The sequence below is a fragment of the Papio anubis genome, chromosome 1 (assembly GCF_008728515.1).
Source record: "Papio anubis isolate 15944 chromosome 1, Panubis1.0, whole genome shotgun sequence".
Lineage (NCBI taxonomy): Eukaryota > Metazoa > Chordata > Mammalia > Primates > Cercopithecidae > Papio > Papio anubis.
Genome location: NC_044976.1, coordinates 155,097,309 through 155,116,448, shown reverse-complemented (window position 1 = coordinate 155,116,448; position 19,140 = coordinate 155,097,309). Strand labels below are relative to the sequence as shown.

At 44.2% G+C, this 19,140-nt stretch overlaps 1 protein-coding gene across 4 annotated transcripts in view; it reads right to left on the bottom strand.

Annotated features, from left to right (window-relative positions):
• The window catches only part of EIF2D (eukaryotic translation initiation factor 2D), a 34,153-nt gene extending 15,860 nt beyond the window's left edge, over window positions 1-18,293 (bottom strand). For 3 of the 4 annotated variants that reach the window (XR_638355.4, XM_009188652.4, XM_003893201.3), the window contains exons 1-13: window positions 18,031-18,293; window positions 16,934-17,124; window positions 15,115-15,198; window positions 14,035-14,125; window positions 11,197-11,304; window positions 8,755-9,008; window positions 8,143-8,260; window positions 6,053-6,098; window positions 5,522-5,625; window positions 5,252-5,401; window positions 4,796-4,885; window positions 2,907-3,002; window positions 1,536-1,656 (exon numbers count right to left, since the gene is read on the bottom strand). Coding sequence is in view for 3 of the 4 variants with exons in the window: in XM_009188652.4 (XP_009186916.2) it covers window positions 1,536-1,656; window positions 2,907-3,002; window positions 4,796-4,885; window positions 5,252-5,401; window positions 5,522-5,625; window positions 6,053-6,098; window positions 8,143-8,260; window positions 8,755-9,008; window positions 11,197-11,304; window positions 14,035-14,125; window positions 15,115-15,198; window positions 16,934-17,124; window positions 18,031-18,086 (1,509 nt within the window). In the remaining variant the exon portion in view is untranslated. The remainder of the gene's footprint in view (window positions 1-1,535; window positions 1,657-2,906; window positions 3,003-4,795; window positions 4,886-5,251; window positions 5,402-5,521; window positions 5,626-6,052; window positions 6,099-8,142; window positions 8,261-8,754; window positions 9,009-11,196; window positions 11,305-14,034; window positions 14,126-15,114; window positions 15,199-16,933; window positions 17,125-18,030) is intronic. The other variant, XM_009188654.2, reaches the window with a different exon arrangement.
• Between the last annotated feature and the right edge of the window lie 847 nt (window positions 18,294-19,140).

Sequence of the window (19,140 nt, the reverse complement as noted above, 5' to 3'; positions counted from 1 at the left end):
CAGTTTCAACGATTATCAACTCATGGCCAACTTTGATCCATCTATATCCCTGTCTACTCCCCACTCCTCTATTACTTTAAAGCAAAACTCCCCAGACATCAGATCATTTCATCTATAAATATTTCAGTATGTATCTCCAAAAGATAAGACTCATTTAAACATAAAAACAAAACCATCATCACATCTAAAAATAAATTAACAAACAATAGTTCCTTAATATCAAGAATCTAGTCAACAACACATGCATTTTTCTGTTACTCAACTTCACAAATGACAAGTATGTGACTTTGAGATAAAAAAGAAAAATATTAGTGCTTTTAAAATATCACAGTTCTCCTCCTTGTTGCTTTAAAACAAATTTTCATTCATAACTACAGATGGTAAAGTGTATTACTATCAGGGGTGTGTGAGGGATGACTGCTATCAATAAAGACTATAAAAGCTCCAACTACCTTATGCTTGTCAATGGGCTCCAGACCCAGAAAATCTTAGAATCAGTAAGACGTTAGAGGACGTATCTCTTCCAACTGCCCACCTGATGCATGACCCCCCAACTACATCCTCCCCCAACAAGTACCTAATCTTTGTTTGCAGACTCTCCAGAAAAAAATTCACTATTTTATGAAGCACCAATTTCAATTTTGGACAATTCTATTTGTCATTATTAACAGAAAATTAGTGTTTAAATAAACTATATATATGAAAATTATTTAGTTCGGTGTCTGGCACATAATTAAACTCAATAAATAGTGACTATTACTAATTATTATAAAGGTTATCATTACTGGTTCTCAATTATTGAGAAACAAGTATTTATATGCCAAGTACATTCTAAGTGCTTCAGCTTCATTTGATCCTCAAAATGCCTTACCAGCGAGGTATTATCCCCATTTTTCACAGAGTAAAACTCAGACAAAAAGAGATGAAGTAACACATTCAAGGTCAGGCAGTGAGGCAATGGCTGCATTTGAACCCAGTCCTATCCAAAGCCCATGCTCATAACTGTACACTACTACAAAGTTCTTTATTTTGAACTCAACTCTGTTTTCTTGGAATTTCCACCCAATAACCTATTTCTGTCTTTTCAAGGCATATAGAATAAGTGCACTACTTTGCCAGGGGACAGCTCTGCACATATTTGAGGAGAGATGTCACTGGTTCCCTCCAACTTTGTGTTACCAAGCTAAACACACTCAGTTCCTTCAGCAAGTGTTTTACAAGTTATTTTCATTGAGTAAGGCCTAAGAGGTAGAGATATGTGAGAGCTGAATGCCCATAACATAGTTCTAAGAAAAAAATAAAAATAAAATCTTGTTTACTTTTGGAACCAGGCTCTAGCAAGTTTCCTAAAACAAAATCCTAGAGTGAGCGGGGTCAGCTTTACGTATTTCATACAGAGCCCAGCCCAGGCACATAAACACGTTTCATAAGAAATCTTTGATGTGTTTCAGGCCGATTTAAAACCTCCAATCACATTAGGGAGACCAGAACTTGGCAAGAACATTACATCACCATCCTTGAACTTTGTAAATTACCTTTTTATTGGAAGCTCTTTGTGCTAGGGTGATGTCAATTGGACAGATTTTCCCTTTCTTCACAATGGGCTCTTGTCCGGGAAAGGTCACTTGATAGGCAGGCTGTAATTTTTCCAAACACCTGAAGCAGAAGTTATGAGTTGCAAACTGATAAAGCCAACAGGAACCATTTCCTCATACCCCACTACCAGCAGGCAGTTAGGTGTAGGCTGAAATTGAAGGTTCACAACCTTGGTTGCATATTAGAATTATTCAAATCCCTAGGGAGCTGCAGCCAGATCAATGAAATCTGTATCTCTGACCAGGGCTACGTATTTTTTAAAGCTCCCTAAAGTACAGCCAAGGTTGACACCCACTGATTCAAACATGGGAACATCAGTGACTTGAGCCCCTGGAAACAGTCCACTGACCTGGCCTTTTGAGAATCTGCCCTGTCTGCCTTGTGGAGGCTACTACCTGTCTCAAGAATGTGCCTTACGCAGCCTATTGCCTGCGAGTGCTGCTTCACATTTCTGACATGTTTTATAGACCACTTTTACCACAAGGAGTTTCTACCTTTTATCTAACTAAGTTTTCTCTTGCTATCACATATATCAGGATCAATAAACTTTTTCTATAAAGGGCTAGACAGTAAGTATTTTCAGTTTTTTGGCGGTCACCTGGTCTCTTACAACTACTCAGTTCTGCCATTATAGCACAAAACCAGCGCACAGACAACACATAAATGGATATGGTTGTGTTCCAATAAAACTTTATTTACAAAAACAGGTGGCAGGCCAGATTTGACCCATGGGCTGTAGTTTGCTGACTCCTGATAATAAACTATTTTCAGTTACGTGGAAAACAAGGAATATTAAACATTTTTCCTTTAAAGACTTTAAGACACTTATCCCCAGCCTTCTTTTGCTTCTGCATCTTATTGAAGTTCTTATTTTTTATTTTTTTAAATGCCCTCACTTTAACAGAGTAAGTTCTTTTTTTGAGACAGGGTCTCATCTTGTCACCCAGGCTGGGGTACAGTGATGGGAACATGGCTTAATGCAGCCTCCACCTCCTGGGCCCAAGCAATCCTACTGCCTTCGCCTCCCAAAGTGCTGGGACTACAGGCATGCACCACTAGGCCTGCCTGAAGTTCTTATTTTTAATTAGTGTTCCTTTTTGTTCTTCCTTTCAAGTTCTTCTATGTCATATTGGCTCAAATTGTTCCAAAGATCCCCCAAATCACAGTTCTTCAAGCCTGTGTTTATGTACACTGACTTGGTATGAATTACAGAAAGAAAATCAAAGGCTAAGATAGTGACAGTATTAAAGTTCAATGTGATCGATATTAAGGGGAGGGGGTAGAAAAGTTGGAGAGGCAATGCCCGTTACCTGGTCAGAAGACTGTCCCATGGAAGCTTCATGACTGTATGCTGTTCATTTTTCTCTAAGATGCAGTCACATAGGATGGGATCCAATTTCACAAGACTAAAGGGAAAGAAGAGGCAATGAAGAAATCCTAGACTTGTCCCTTCTGACCTGAAGGCTAACTCAGGATTCATCTCTCACACGGCTTTTATAGACATTCAGGATATGAATCAATTATGGGCCCACAGTCCAAAAGGCAATGTACCTTATGGGTGGGAGGTACACATATGCTTTCCTAGGAAAAGCAGGAGGTGGAAGGGAAAGTGAGATGGGATAAATTTGAAGATCAGAAGCCTTAGCTACTAAGCATGTGAACAAAGCTTTCTAAGCTTAGCATCACAACTGGCTAGTGAGGAAGAAAGAAAGAAGTGGGGATCTTTAAAATGAAGGTGTTGGCCAGGTGCAGTGGCTCACACCTGTAATCCCAGCACTTTGGGAGGCTGAGGAGGGAGGATCACCTGAGGTCAGAAGTTCAAGACCAGCCTGGCCAACATGGTAAAACCCCGTCTCTACTAAAAATACAAAAATTAGGCTGGGCACGGTGGCTCACCATACCTGTAATCCCAGCACTTTGGGAGGCCCGACGGGTGGATCACTTGAGGTCAGGAGTTCGAGACCAACCTGGCCAACATGGTGAAACCCCGTCTCTACTAAAAATACAAAAGTTAGCTGGGCGTGGTGGCACATCTCTGTAATCCCAGCTACTTGGGAGGCTGAGGCAGAAGAATCGCTTGAACCTGGGAGGCAGAGGTTGCAGTGAGCAGAGATTGTACCATTGCACTCCAGCCTGGGCAACAAGAGCAAAACTCCATCTCAAAAATAAAAATAAAACATAAAATAAAATGAAGGTATTAGATTAAGCTGGTATGTCTCAACTTTTTATCATGATGATTTTTTTAAAAGTGAAAAAAAAAAATTTTTTTTGAGATGTGGTTTCACTACGTCACCCAGGCTACAGCGTAGTGGCAAGATCATTGCTGACTGCAGCCTCAACCTCTTGGGCTCAAGCAATCCTCCCACCTCAACCTCCCAAGTGGCTGAGACTACAGGCATGCCCTACCAGGCCCGGCTAATTTTTGTATTTTTTGTAGAGACAGAGTTTCATCATGCTGCTCAGGTGGGTCTCAAACCCCTGGCCTCACGTGATCCTCCTGCCTTGACCTACAAAAATGTTGGGACTACAGACACGAGCCACAGTGCCTGGCCATTAAAGTAAAAAACAATCAATGGAACTCTCTTCATCTGGTAGTTTACCATCTGTATCTCCTTTTAAGAAAATAATACCATAATGGGTACAAACATACAGTTAGACAGAAGAAATAAGTTTAATCTTTGAGAGCAGAGTAAGGTGACTGTAGTTAACAATGTATTGTGTATGTCAAAATAGCTAGAAGAGAGGACTTAAAATGTTCTCAGCACATAGAAATGGTAAATACTCGAGGTGATGATACCCCAAATACCCTGTCTTGATTATTATACATTCTGTGCATGTAACAAAATACCACATGCACCCCATAAATATGTACAAATATCAATAAAAATAAATACCAAATGCTATGACTTCAGTGAATTCTTTGTAAGCTTACATTTTATTCCTCACAATAGCCAATTAAAGATGATTCATGGGTATTTGTGAGAGAATATTTACCTAGTCTGTAGTCAATGTTGACAGTATACATGGATCTGAATACCCCAGACAATAACTCTGAGTGTCCACAGCCCATGGTTTGGAAACCACTGGTCTTAATTACCTCCAAGATGCTATGGTTTTCTATTCTCCCTCCCCAAATGTGTCTATGTCTGCTAAAGACAAAAACCCAATAAGACAGATCTAGTGCTTCTCATGCACTCACTTTTTGTTGTCTGCATCAACCAGGTCATTTTTCTTGGCGTAGTTAATGATGATCATTCGGACCTCACTGCCCTCCAGAAAGCTCCCCTTCCTAGGTGAGGAGAAGTGACCCACGGGTTAGTTCATGCTGTGCCATGAGACAAAATGTAGATGCCCAGACTCACTCCCTGCCGAGCAGGGGACTTTCCTTAGCTTTCGGCCTCTAGTTTCTTCCCTTTTCCTGACTGAAGTGAGCATGACCATGTGAAGAATAATTACAGGCAGAAAAGGTTAAGACCTACTCGTTCATTTAGTCCAGAGGAACTTGCCCAGGGAAGGAGGCTGGAAGCTGGATTTTGGAGAAGGGAACAGGGGCAGAGCAGGTTTTGCCAGTTGCAAAAGAGCACTACTCAGGTTGAGAGGAACTGTAGGCCAGAACACCAAGCAGGCAGAGAAGGGCTGCTCTCCAAAAACTCACTTGTGGCCAGACTCCTGGAAGAGCAGGGTCATGCTGGCTGGGACACAGTAGAGGGGTTTTATATCTGGAGGGTGATAGGGCTGTTCCCTGCTACCCTCCTGGATAGTCTGGGAGGTCGGGGAGGGCTCGGGTATGACGAAAGATGTAATCCTAAAACCCAGCAGAAGGAAAGAAAAAACACATTTTATACTAGCATCTCAGCAATCCCCAGTCCGTGGCCCAGGTGCCCTGGGGCCAGCTGGGCTACAGTGACAGGCCCCCTGCACTCACCTCGGGTGTTTCCAGTCCACAGCCACAATGCTCTCCACCCCTTTGCTCAGCTCCTTCACCTGTATAATCTGCTCCTGCTGCATTTGCTGCAGGAACTTAGAGAGCTAAGGGAGAGAGGGCCAGTGGTAGGGGACTTCATTGATTCCACACACATACTGAGCACCCAGGATGTGCCAGAGTGAGCTAGGCAGGGACTGTGCAGGGATATGAGACAGCCCCTGCCTTCATCAACCAGGAACTGGGAGGCCCCCAACCTGAGGGTCAGGGAGCAAGAAGCTGCTAGAGACTAATTAGTGAGGCCGTTCAGAACTCTAATCAGATATAAAGGGATCAAAGGGGAAAGGAGAGTGGGTGCCACCAACTGCTTCAGCCCAGAGAGAGTTTCTTTCTTCCCCCTTATACTTAGAGTCAAAAAGCTTAATTCTAGCCTGAGCCCGGTACACAGGACTTCCCCAGTGTCCATCTGGCTTATGTCATATGTGCCCCTACACAACTCTCTGCATGGGATCTGCAAAGAAGATCCTTGCTTACCTTTTTGTAGCTTGACTTCTTTATGTCCAGTTGTCGTCCTTCGGGGCTGATGGCAGATGGAAAAGGCAAGTTAAGCTAACGAGCAGTCATGCTGGGACCTGCCTGACACTGAGAGGAGGGCCTTTTTCCTCAGCCTTCCTCCCCCACCTTCAGAGAGAGGCCACTGTGCCAGAACTGTCTGCCTAGGGGTGACATCAGAGAGGGGCACAGACTATGCGACATTCTAAATCAATGCTGTTCAACAGAACTTTTCACAGATGTGGAATGTTCTCTGTGTTATCTAACAGGGCAGCCATTAGCCACATGTGGGTAGTAAGCACTTGAAGTGTGACTGTGACCAAGGGAACTGAATTTTAAATTTTATTTACTTTAAATTAATTTAAGCTGAAAATAGTGACATGTGGCCAGTGGCTACTGCATTGGATACAACCTTAGATTCCTCCCACACCAGACAACCTTCTGTGGCCTCCAATGTTGCAACAGCAAACTCACACTGTGGGCAGCCAGGCCTGGAGTGGGGCCCAGCAAGCCACAGCCTGGGGTCAGGTCTGGCCAACTAATTATCTACTGTCTATGGTCACATTAGTGCTACAATGGCAGCATCAAGTAGTTGCAACAGAGATGGTATGATCTGCAAAACTGAAAATACTCATATTTACTATCTGGCCCTTTACAGAAAAACGTGCTGACCCCTGCGCTACAGCAATTAGTTTTGGAGGGGACATTCCCGATAAAAGCTATGATCTTTTCCTCTCTCCAGAACTTACATCTTCTCTCAAAACATGACATGTAGTAGCAGTGGATTCTCGAGGAGTCCTTCTAGAATCCACCCCAGGATCTTATCCTACAGAGAAGGGGCCCCCTTTACCCTGTATCTGCAACCCAAGAAAGTCAGGACAGATTACCAAGTATCCCTCCACACACCCCAGACACCACACTTATACAGGATAGCTTAAAGATGCCCAAATATAAATGGGAAGACATTACATTAAGAATCACCTTTTAAAAAAATCACAGCCAGATTCTCAAAAAGAAATAAATTCAGGCCGGCAACAGTGGCTCACGCCTGTAATCCCAGCACTTTGGGAGGCTGAGGCAGGCGGATCACTTGAGGTTAGGAGTTCAAGACCAGCCTGGGCAACATGGTGATACCCCATCAATACTAAAAATACAAAAATTAGCTGGGTATGGTGGCATGTGGCTGTAATCCCAGCTACTCAGGAAGGCTGAGGCAGGAGAATCTCTTGAACTTGGGAGGCAGGGGTTGCAGTGAGCTGAGATTACGCCACTGCATTCCAGCCTGGGTGACAGAGTGAAACTGTGTCTCAAAACAAAAAATAAATAAATAAATAAATTCAATCTCAGGGTAAAAATCAATAAGCAAACCTCCTGACATGATAGTATTTACTGAATGCTTATTATATTTCAGGTTATGTAATCTTTACAGCAATCCCATGATTATTAGAAATTAGGACCCAGAGAAGCCCAGTAACAAGCTAAAATGCACCTTGCTCGAACACCCTGGAGACCTAGCAGTTGAGCCTGGATGGCTGTCTTCAAAATCCAGGTTCTATCCACATGCAATACTACCTCTCCTGGTGACTTGTGTTTTGGATGGGGTGGGCCGGGACGGGGTGTTCACACGAATTCTTCTTCCTAATAAAACCTAATGTGGCCCCCCCACATACTTTTCAGAAGTGTGAGGAGGTTGAATGTTCCAGAAGAAGCTTCCTGACAAAGAGGCTGCCCTGGGATACTTTCTGCACAGGACACGCTGCCCGATTTGTGAGGTTGCCCAGAACCCCCATGGCAGAGGCAGTGTTTACAGAATCTCAGGAATTTTAACTTTTCAGTCCTTAATATCCTTTCATTGGCTAAAATTTAAGATTTTGTTTTAACAGCCCAGCAAGCTAAGAATTAACTTTTTAGAACCCAGGAACTAATATATTTGTCAGATAAGCCTTCCCCTCCACTCTTTCCACAGCATGTCCCTCAACCAGTCCCTGCATCGGCTCCATTCTGTCCTACTACCAAGGAGCACACGTGAGATCCCGGCCCCGGCCTCCAGCCCACATCAGTGCCTTCCATACCAGCAGGAGAACATGTGGCAGCCAAGGAAAGTGCTGGTGAGTAAAGGGAGGTCAGCCTTTTTGACTCGGCACTTCAAGGCATGCAAGAAGCATTGCTGTAACAGCTCATCCATTTGCTCTGCAGGGAAAAGACAAGAGCCACATCCTTCCTGAGGGATACAGAACACCTGGTACAAGAAAACGACCCCCAGCTTCATCCCTACTTCGCCCCCTTGGCTCTGAAAGGAACCTATTCCCAGGTACCAAAGCTCCCAGCCTCTCTTGAGCACTGAGACTTTCAAGAGGGTTGACCCCAGAGGAGTCAAGCCACAAAGTCCCACCAAGCTAGGAGTGTTCACCCAGAGAAGCTGAGCCAGAAGAAACCTTGGAGGGCTTTGTAGCTGAAAACAGGCAAATGCCAGGGCAGATTAGCACCCAGGAAGACATGACTTACGTGGAAAGGACTCAAAAACAAGATGTGAAAGGGCTGCTGCGCCACCCTCACAGAAAATAAGGACCTTCCCCTCCTCCCCTGGGAGCTTAACGGCCATTCTAGTCAGCAGTGGAGTGGAGCTCATCAGGCTCCTAAATTGAGAGGTGGGGAGATGGGCTCTTCTCCTCCTAGAGTTATACCTTGAAGCGTTTTGCTATCTGTGGAGTCTTGGTTCAGGCCCCCTGTGCTGGTGTCTTCTGGGGCTTCTGAGAGAGACTTCTCTTCACATGCCTGGTGAGCCTCCCCATTCTCCTCTTCCCCCTCCAGGATCATGTGCCTCATGTCTCCCTGCAGGGTGGAGTCCACCTGGACAGATCCCTTCTCTTCACTGAGATCTGCTGAATCCAGGGCCAGTGGAGCAATGGAAGGTGGAGAGGACTTGTTTCCAGATCGCCTGGAAAAATCTCATGTCAGAAACATCAAGCAGCAGCCCCAATACTCTCCAACCCTGGCCATGGAAGAGTCAGCAGTGAGGTCAGAGACAGCAGACAGCCAATAGGCAGGAGTGGCCAGGAGGGGGCAGAGAGCCTGTGCCTTCATCTCAAGCATACTTTTAATTCCGGGCCCCCAAAAGTTCCATGCCTCAGTTTCCTCATCTCTGAAATGGGGAGAATAAATCTTGTCTCCTCCCTATCCCAAAAGAATAATACTATTAATAGACATCCCAAGACTGAGAGAGATTAAAGGAGTTTAAGATAAACTCCCAAAAATGTTCCCTTCATCTGAGTTAATAATAAAACCAATTTGAATTAAATATGAACATTAAGATCGCAAATGCATCTGTAATATCTGTTTGGTGAAATGCAAACCCAGGGTTCAGCATATGTAATGAAACACAAACACCTGGACCTGCAAAATCAGTGGCTTCTGTGTTACATCAAATGCAGTCTAACGTGGAAAGCAGAGATTGCCATGGTTTTATGCCACTAAGCCTTAGGAAGACAGGAAAAAAGGAGATGCCACATAGCAAAGCACATAGAGCAGTAAAAAGCTTTATCTTAGCCAACATTATGCAAATCAAACTAAGTTTTAACTAATAGCTATGGCAAGGCTTCTCAGTATTGTTCACAGTAAAGCCAAAGGGTATGTTTAGGCTATTCTGATCAGCTAAATACCATAAATATTTTTTTCAAGGTGCAAGGAGAGAACCAAAGCAGCTGCTGCTAAAATAACTTAGACAACCTGACCTTGATTGCTGTTGCCCGGACTGCTAGTTAAACAACAGGTGCTAGGAGAACATCAGTCATCAGCCCTCAAATATCTAAAAACAGGCTAAAACGAGGTTGTACCTCCAGCAAAGGAGGGCTCAGACAGTACTTGTAAAATTAATAACTCTGGCCGGGAGTGGTGGCTCACGCCTGTAATCTCAGCACTTTGGGAGGCCTAGGTGGGTGGATCACGTGAAGTTAGGAGTTCGAGACTAGCCTGGCCAACATGGTGAAACCCTGTCTCTGCTAAAAACAAAAAAATTAGCTGGCTGTTGTGGGCACATGCCTGTAATCCCAGCTACTCGGGAGGCTGAGGTAGAAGAATCACTTGAATCGAGAAGCGGAGGTTGCAGTGAGCTGAGATTGCGCCATTGCACTCTAGCCTGGGCAGCAGAGCAAGACTCCATCTCAAAAAAAAAAAAAAAAAAAAGGCTAGGTGCAGTGGCTCACGCCTGTAATCCCAGCACTTTGGGAGGATGAGGCGGGTGGATCATGAGGTCAGGAGATGGACACCATCCTGGCTAACACGGTGAAACCCCATCTCTACTAAAAATACAAAAAATTGGCCGGGCGTGGTAGCAGGCGGCTGCGGTCCCAGCTACTCGGGAGGCTGAGGCAGGAGAATGGCATGAACCTGGGAGGCGGAGCTTGCAGTGGGCTGAGATCAAGCCACTGCACTCCAGCCTGGGCAGCAGAGCAAGACTCCATCTCAAAAAAAAAAAAAAAAAATTAGTAATTCCAAGACTGGGCTAGAAAATATAAGAATGAATCTATATCAACAGGCCACAATACTTCGCTAAATGTGTTTTTTGAGAAAATCACTGCTTACTGTTTTGCTAAAATGAAAAGAAAATAACCAGAAAATGAACAGGTACGGGTCTCAAGAATGCAACCTTTACAGTCAGAATGCGTTACTTCCATGAGGAGGAGGAGTCTGGAACGTGAAATCTGTATAACATAAAAGTAATCAGGTTATAATCCTGGTGTCTAAAGGTCTACCCTGCCGTGATTTGGATTCAGACGCACTCATCATGGGGCCACATGATGCCTAAAATGTGCATGGCAGCTAGGGCCAGATTGATCAGGGCTATAAAAAAGTGAGTATCACTGTATTGAGAGGAGAGCAGATGATCCCTAAGGCCTTCTTTTGGGTCTAAGATTTATAATTCACTTAGAAAATAAAGTTCTCTATCATTACTTGTCCAAGCAGGGGAAAAAATATTTTCTTTATATTTGGCAAGGAAATGAAAGTCTGGGGTTAGCAACTTGCTTAAAGACATGGCTAGGACCAACACTCTCACTCCTGAATCTCAGGCCCCATCCTCTACCCAGCTGCCCCGGTTCTCCGTAAAACAGAAGAAACTCTGTACCCACCACAAGTGGTCTTGGTAAGTATGGAGCACAGAGAAGCCCCTTCCCTTCAGGCCTGAAGTGAGCATCTCAGCTGTGGACATGGCTGCGACTCCAATGGCGACAGGGGCTCTAAGAAGAAGGAAGCCAGAGACCAGGGTCAGGGAAAGCCTACGGGAAGGGCACATGTTAGGATCATCTTCTGACACATGTGGTAAAAATACCAACGTTACCAATTTGAAGGTCTTGTATCACAGAACCAAACTCAGTCCACTCTCAGTTTTCTTTAGATTACCTATATATATTACTTTCAAAAATCCCTTGACCAAACATTAAACTTCTGTATTAGGAACTCCTCTGTTGACTTTATCACTGCCTTTGTTTTATTCCTGCTGTGAATTAAATCCAGGTAGGTCTTGGAAGGATATTTAATGTTCCCTTTCATTAATTTCAAAAATATAAATTATCTCCTCTACCTTAAAGAAGTCATAGCCATCCCACAAGGAAATTTAAAGGGGAGGCAATTCATATATGATAAATTAGGCTGAGGGATGCCATAGGGAAGAGGGAAGAGACACACAGTGGGGCCAACTAGAGAAGTTCCTTCTGAGTTGACTTTACAAGAGGGATTGCTCAGTGTAACTACGTATCTAAGAACTGGATGTTTCCAGGATATCAAAAACAACCACATATATAGTAACTACAGAAACTTCCAAAGCCCAGATGACAAATCTGTTAGCCCAGTGTTACTCAAGCATTGATCAATCAGATATTGCCTGTAAGGATGGGTGACTAGCTGGATAATAGTGGGGGAATAATACATAAGCCTGGCAAGGTAGCCAGGGTCCAAGTGAGAGTTCCCAACACTTGAACTTACTTTATACCTGGCAGCTCTGCTAACTGTACCAATAGGTCAGTTCCTGCCACAAAATCTGAATCTGGCTTCTTTCCCAGTTCTTAAAAGGTTTTTCTCATCTACCCCTGAAAGGTCAATGGCTTAAGAACTCCAGTCTTGAACATGACTTCTATTTTTAACAACCCCTCATATCATTACCCCCACCACAAACCATCCACAGCTCCAGCCCCATATATACTCTAAAGGCTAAAGTGAACAGGCCAAATATTCATTTACATAGTTTCCTCCTATCTCAGATAGAATATTGGGGGAAAAAAACGGTAACATCATCATTCTTTTCAACTGTAATTTCTGCTACAGGTAAATAAAAGTTTTTAGGTGCTTGGTTCCAAAGCATTTAAGGAAAATAGAAGAATATGAGTAGCAGAAATAAGAACATTGAACACTGACCCCTATCATGCCTACCATCGCTCTTTCCATCTCTCTCAAAGAGAGACTCTATCAAAATAACGAGTTCACCTTGGCCATCTCCATAAAAAAAAAAAAAAAAAATAGTAAGATGTAATTTTTCACTCACTAGGATAACACAAATGAAGATGACCCATCATATCCAGTATTGGTGAAAGTATAGGGAAATAGGCTCCATATATGCTGCAGGTAGGTGTAAAAACTGATACAGCTTGTTTGTAGGAAAACAGAAAATACACATGATCTTCAACCTAACAATTCTGCATTTTAGTATCTACTCTGGAAAAATACTGGAAACAGTGTCCCTAGAGGCATCAATAAGATAATGTTTGTAATAGAGACAAATTGGAGGCAACCTCAATGTCCACCAGGAGGGGGCCTGTTCCATCATCACACAACAGGTAAAAAGATTTGGCAGATCTGTGTGTTCTTATTTAACACACAGTTAAATTTAAATGTGTATTAAGTTAGTATTTAAATGTCCACATTTAAATACTAAGATGTAACAGTTTAAAAATGAAAATTAAAAAAAGAAAATGTCCACACAATATTAAGTGAAAACATAACACATACACAGTATAATTTTGTTTGAATTTTAAACACACACACCCTAAGCCAGGTATTTTTACACACACATGTATATATGTGTAGAACAACAACAAGAAGGACACACATCAAAATGATAATGGTTATTTCCAGGAGAAAAAGATTGTGGGCTAAGGGGGGCTTTTAATTTTTCAGAGTTGTTCATACAATTACTTCTTATTTTTAAAAAGAAGCAGTGGAGGCTAGACACAGTGGCTCATGCCTGTGATCCCAACTCTTTGGGAGGCCAAGGCAGGAGTATCGCTTGAAGCCAACAGTCTGAGACCAGCCTGAGCAACAGAGTGAGATCCTGTCTGTATATAAACTGTATCTCAATAAAGCTATCAAAAATAATTAAAAGATGAGGATAATGATATTGATATAGGGACAAAGCATGAGGGTGATGAAAGACAACGAAAAAACAAAAAAGGTCACAAACAGACGGAGACTAAGAAGACACGACGACTAAATGCAAATTGGTATTTTACATTGGATATGTGAAGAGAAAGAAGACACCAGTGAAAAAACTGAGAAAATATGAATAAAGTCTGTAGTTTAGTTAGCAGTATTTTGCCAATGTTAATTCCTTGGTGGTAATAATCTATGTTGTGGTTATGTAAGAGGCTACCATTAGAGGAAGCTGGGTAATAAGCATGTCAGAACTCTACTATCTTTGCAACTCTTCTGTAAATCTAAAAAAATAAAATAAAATAAAATAAAAATGCTAAGTTGAAAGAAAACAGAGCAGCAACAGCAAACAGCAAATATACTCTGCCGAGATGCATGGACTCCCCATAGGTTTGCTGCCATTCCCCTGCTGGCCCACTCTGCTTCTTCCAAAACCGATTTTTGCTTTCACTCTTTTGTTCATATGCTTTATAAGCTGTTATTCCCCTCCAACTTCTCTTTTACACAAGTATTTCCCCCAAAGGCACAGTTGCCTGGCACAGTACCTGTTCCCCACCAAGGAAATGGCACAGAGGTCGCCCTTCTGTACCTGAGGCAGACCAGCAGGGGGCATCACTAGTCCAGGCAGCATCAAATCTGCAACGAACAAAACAAAAACATCACAACCTGCATTCGGCCTCCATCTAACTCTGTGTTTTACTTCATCATTTCCTGACTCACTCAACGAAAAAATAGTTATTAGGTATCAACTATGTTATTCATAATAAAAATGAAAAATAGCAACTTCTGTATCAGACCTTCTCCCCTCAGGGGGTTAAAGGTCAAACAGAGTTTGAGTGTCCTGGCTGGGTGCAGTGCCTTATGCCTGTGGCTTACGCCTTTGATGACCCCTTCGCCCATCCAATAGCAGGATATTTATTTTTATTCAAATGGTGGTTTCTAAGTCAGAAGTGGGAACCTTCACTTCCTCTCCAGACTCAGCTCCTAACATTCTCCTGACATAAAAGAGGTACTTTTAGCCAAGTGCAGTGGCTCACGCCTGTAATCCCAGCACTCTGGGAGGCCAAGGTGGGGGCAGATCACTTGAGGTCAGGAGTTCGAGACCAGCGTGGCCAACACGGTGAAACCCTGTCGCTACTAAAAATGCAAAAATTAGCCAGGCGTGGTGGCGCACTCCTGTAATCCCAGTTACTCAGGAGGCTGAGGCAGGAGAATCCCTTGAACCTGGGAGGCAGAGGTTGTAGTGAGCCGAGATCATGCCACTGCACTCCAGCCTGGGCGACAGAGTGAGATTCCATCTCAAAAAAAAAAAAAAAAAAAAAAAGTTTGAGTAGCCTATAACATCATCTGTCTTGTCCTAGTTTCCTAAATTCAGCTTATTGATTTATGGTATAGCACACGGTGGCTAACAAAGTACTTTCACAACACTTATTTAAGCCTTACAACAGGGCCAGAGAGGCCCAGAGATCTTGTGGAATCAGCCAAGTGAGAAACATAAAACGAACAGGAGAAAAAATTCCATTTTTCAACCACACAAACACAAGAAATGGGTAAGTTTATTACACCAGTTGGCTTTTGCTAAGTAGGTTTCAGCCAATAGCCAGAATATAGGAAAATCCTATTACCTGCTCCCCCTACCAGTTTCTCGAGTACCAGAGGCCATGTTGTAAAGGTTGGCAGAAGATCAGGATAGGACCACAGCGTGTACACTGTACAAAAAGACATCCAGAAAACACTATTACCAAAAAGCCAATCTTTTCGAGAAATGGAAAAACCTAACACTATGGTCGCTTTAACTAGAATACAGGAAAGAAACTCAACTCAAAGCTAAAGAGAAGGTTGTAAGGGGATGCCCAGAGAGGTTTCATTTTTGAGGAAGGAAAAAACCTAAGGAACTGAGTGTCACTTGAAATTTGGAGGCACCTGGATTGCAGCAGCAGAAAATGGCCACAGTGGACAAAAAAGTGAGGGCAGAGAACCAATGAAGCTTTTATTTATGGCTTCAGAAGCAAGTAGCCTAAGAACAGGAAGCCAGCTGTATAAAATTTGGAAACTTTCCCATGTTTACCATTTTTATCCCCTCTGTTTCCATAGTGATTAGCAGTAAAAACCCCTAGGTCAAAAAGCATTGTGGTTGTCTTCAGGTACAGCAAGGACGTAAGATCAGGGGCACGAGTGGCCTACGGATATTGCATTGCACTGTTGCAGCCAACCCTGGAGGATGAAAAGCCCCAAGTTACAAAGTAGGTGTCAGCAGCTATGGAAAAGAGAAAAGGAGACTGAGTCCCTGAGATTTGTGACAGAGAAGGCAAAGATTCCTAGAGAGCCACTCAAAGCCTAAAAAATCCCTGTGAGACATATGGTTAAAGAACATCATGAAAACAGCTGGATACGTAGCTTATCAATCCAGCTTCATTCCTATTACAGTATCTCTTTTCAGTACTTTAGGAAAATCCTGCTACAGACAGTTTTAAGAAACATTTTTTAGGCTGGGCACCCTGCTCATGCCTGTAATCCCAACACTTTGGGAGACTGAGGCAGGAAAATCACTTGAGCTCAAGAGTTCAAGACCAGCCCGAGCAACACAGTGAGACCCTGTCTCCACCAAAAATGTTCAAAGTAGTCAGACATGGTGGCATATGCCTGTAGTCCCAGCTACACAGGAGGCTGAGACAGGAGGATCCCTTGAGCACAGGAGGTTGAGGTTACAGTTAGCTACGATCACACCACTGCCCTTCAGCCTGGGTGACAGTGTAAGATCTTGTCTCTAAAAAATACATATATTTTTGGCCAGGTACGGTGGCTCACGCCTGTAATCCCAGCACTTTGGGAGGCCAAGGCGCGTGGATCACAAGGTCAGGAGATCTCTACTAAAAAATAGAGATCTCTACTAAAAAATACCTGTCTCTACTAAAAAATACCAAAAAATTAGCCAGGCGTGGTGACAGGCGCCTGTAGTCCCAGCTATTCGGGAGGCTGAGGCAGGAGAATGGTGTGAACCCAGGAGGCAGAGCTTGCAGTGAGCCAAGATCACGGCACTGCACTCCAGCCTGGGCGACAGAGCAAGACTCCGCCTCATGGAGACATGCCCTGAAATTCCATGCTTTTCAAGATCTCTGCTCTATCCCTAGTCAACCCACTGTAAACTTCTCAGCTACTGTTCCTTCATCTCAGAACTTCCCTTTGCAACCACTCTTACTTACTATGTTAGCCCTTTTTTAACCCCTCCTATAGTGGTTTTGCATAAGAGAAAACCTTTTACGTCCTAGAATTGGAAGATTCAATTCTAGGAACACTAAGTCCACAAAGATCCTTGGGGATGGTATTGGGAGATTTTGTGCTTGCTTATTTTATGCAAGACAGGTTAATGGAAGAAACAGAGAGAAGCAGATGTTAGGCAAGAACTACCTAATGGTAATGGCCATCTTCATCCTGTTGTCATACCTGTTGGATACAGATTTTTCTCCAGTTCAAAGAGGATGGGGTTACCACCACTCACGTACACAGTCACTGCATCCCCTTTGTAAGCATACAACTTCACAATGTTGAGTTCCTCCTTTCCAGGTACTAACTCAGAGACTTGATCAGTTCCAAGGGTGGGGAAAGCAGTTGTCACATCAGCTCGAAGCTTTCTCCTGCAGAAAGCACACCAGCACTGTGAATGCTGCCTGTACAGACTTTTAATAAATATCAAGAACTCAAAAGTGCTCACTATAAAATCACAAGGGCAAAAGAAAGATTGCCTGGTTTATGATGTCCTAGTCTCACACACTCTTCCGAAACATCCTAAACTCTTTTTCATCCATTGTCATCGATTTTCACTCATTCCTGGGGTATGCCTTTCCATTTTATGGGTGGGGAAACAGGCCCAGTGCACAATCCAAGTTAGCCTGACACAGGAAACAGCCCTGCCTTCCTGACTTCATGCCTAGCCCTTGGGCCCACTCCTTTCTCATATATGCTTCGCAAATCTGTCAGTTTATGATTAAATAACTATGCCATGAGACCTACAGACAACTATAAAGCATTGGTTACAAAATTTCAAATACAGTCTCCATTTGTGACCCTGTCTGAACAGATACATTTCTTACCACATGTGCCTTATTCCCTCCCACCTCAGTTTCCAGCTGTCTCTCCTGCCAGAAGTAATCACTAGTCATTTTTTTCTCTTATACTTTTAATTCTTGGTATCCCATCCGATCTCTTCCAAGGGGTATTAATCTCTTTGGAGGGCAAGAATCCCGTATTCCTTCATTTCTGCATTCTCCACAACCCCTTAAATAGTGACTGCACACAGTAAACGCTGTCTTAACTACGTTTTATTTTAAACTCACTAGACTATCCAAAAGACAGCCAGGTCCCCCTCCATCCTCACTTCAAAATGTGTCTAACCCACCCTTGCCTCCTGGGGTCCCTTCCCTGGCATACCCCTCGGCCTCCACCCGAGGATGTCGGCCGAGAATAGCGAGGGCTATGGGCCAGCCGGGCCCAAGAGATGTCTGGTTGTTCTGGTGGCAGAGCAGGCCCCTTTCCTCCCTCACCTGTCCGACCCCTTGATGGCCGTGTTGGACTTGACCCGAAAGGCCTTGGCAAACATGTCTGCTGGGGTGGCCTGGGGAAGAGAGCACAGAAGTCAGGGAATGTCAAGAAAGCGAGGGCGCAGCGGCTGCCAGGCCCACGGCTCTGAGGGTATCCATGCTGGGGCCCGGCCGCGAAAAAGGCCCGGCTGGAAACCAGGGCCGCGCAGCTTCGCGGCCGTTGCCGCTGGGGAGGCCGCGGCCGCCCCCAGTGGCGATGCCTGGAACTAAAGCAGGGCAGGGAGAGGCAGGGCCCAGGGAACGCCCCTCCCCTGCCCACCGTCCCATCCCCTCGCGGGCCTGGCTCTGCGTCTGCGCGAGCAGCTCCGGTTTGGCACTCAGCAGCGACTCGGTCACGCCAACAGCGGTTCTGTTTGTTTTCTTCCACTCCATTAACCTTAGGAACTGCTTTGCGTGGAAGCTCTCTGCAAGCTCCCGTTCCATTCGGTTCGGTTCAATTCAATTCCGCAAAAATAATTGAACTCAAAAACACGAGTTCAGGCTTCGGCCGGGCACCGTGGCTCAAGCCTGTTATCCCAGACTTTGGGACCGAGGCGGGTGAATCGCTTGAGCCCCGAAGTTCGAGACCAGCCTGGGCAACATGGTGAAACCTCGTCTCTATAAATAATACAAAAAGAAAAAAGAAAAATAATTGGGAGGCCGAGGCGGGCGGATCACCGGAGGTCGAGAGTTCAAGACCAGCCTGACCAACATGGAGAAACCCCGTCTCTACTAAAAATACAAAATTAGCCGGGCATGGTGGAGCATGCCTGTAATCCCAGCTACTCGGGAGGCTGAGGCAGGAGAATTGCTTGAACCCGGGAGGCAGAGGTTGTGGTGAGCCGAGATTGCGCCATTGTGCTCCAGCCTGGGCAACAAGAGTGAAAGTCCATCTCAAAAAAAAAAAAAAAAAAAAAGAAAGAAAAGAAAAATTCAGTCGGGTGTGGTGGGTGCATGCCTGGGGAGGCTGAGGCAGGAGGATCGCTTGAGCCCAGGAGGTGGAGGTTGCAATGAGCCGAGATCGTGCCACTGCACCCCAGCTTGGGCAACAGAGTGAGACTCCGTACCAAAAAG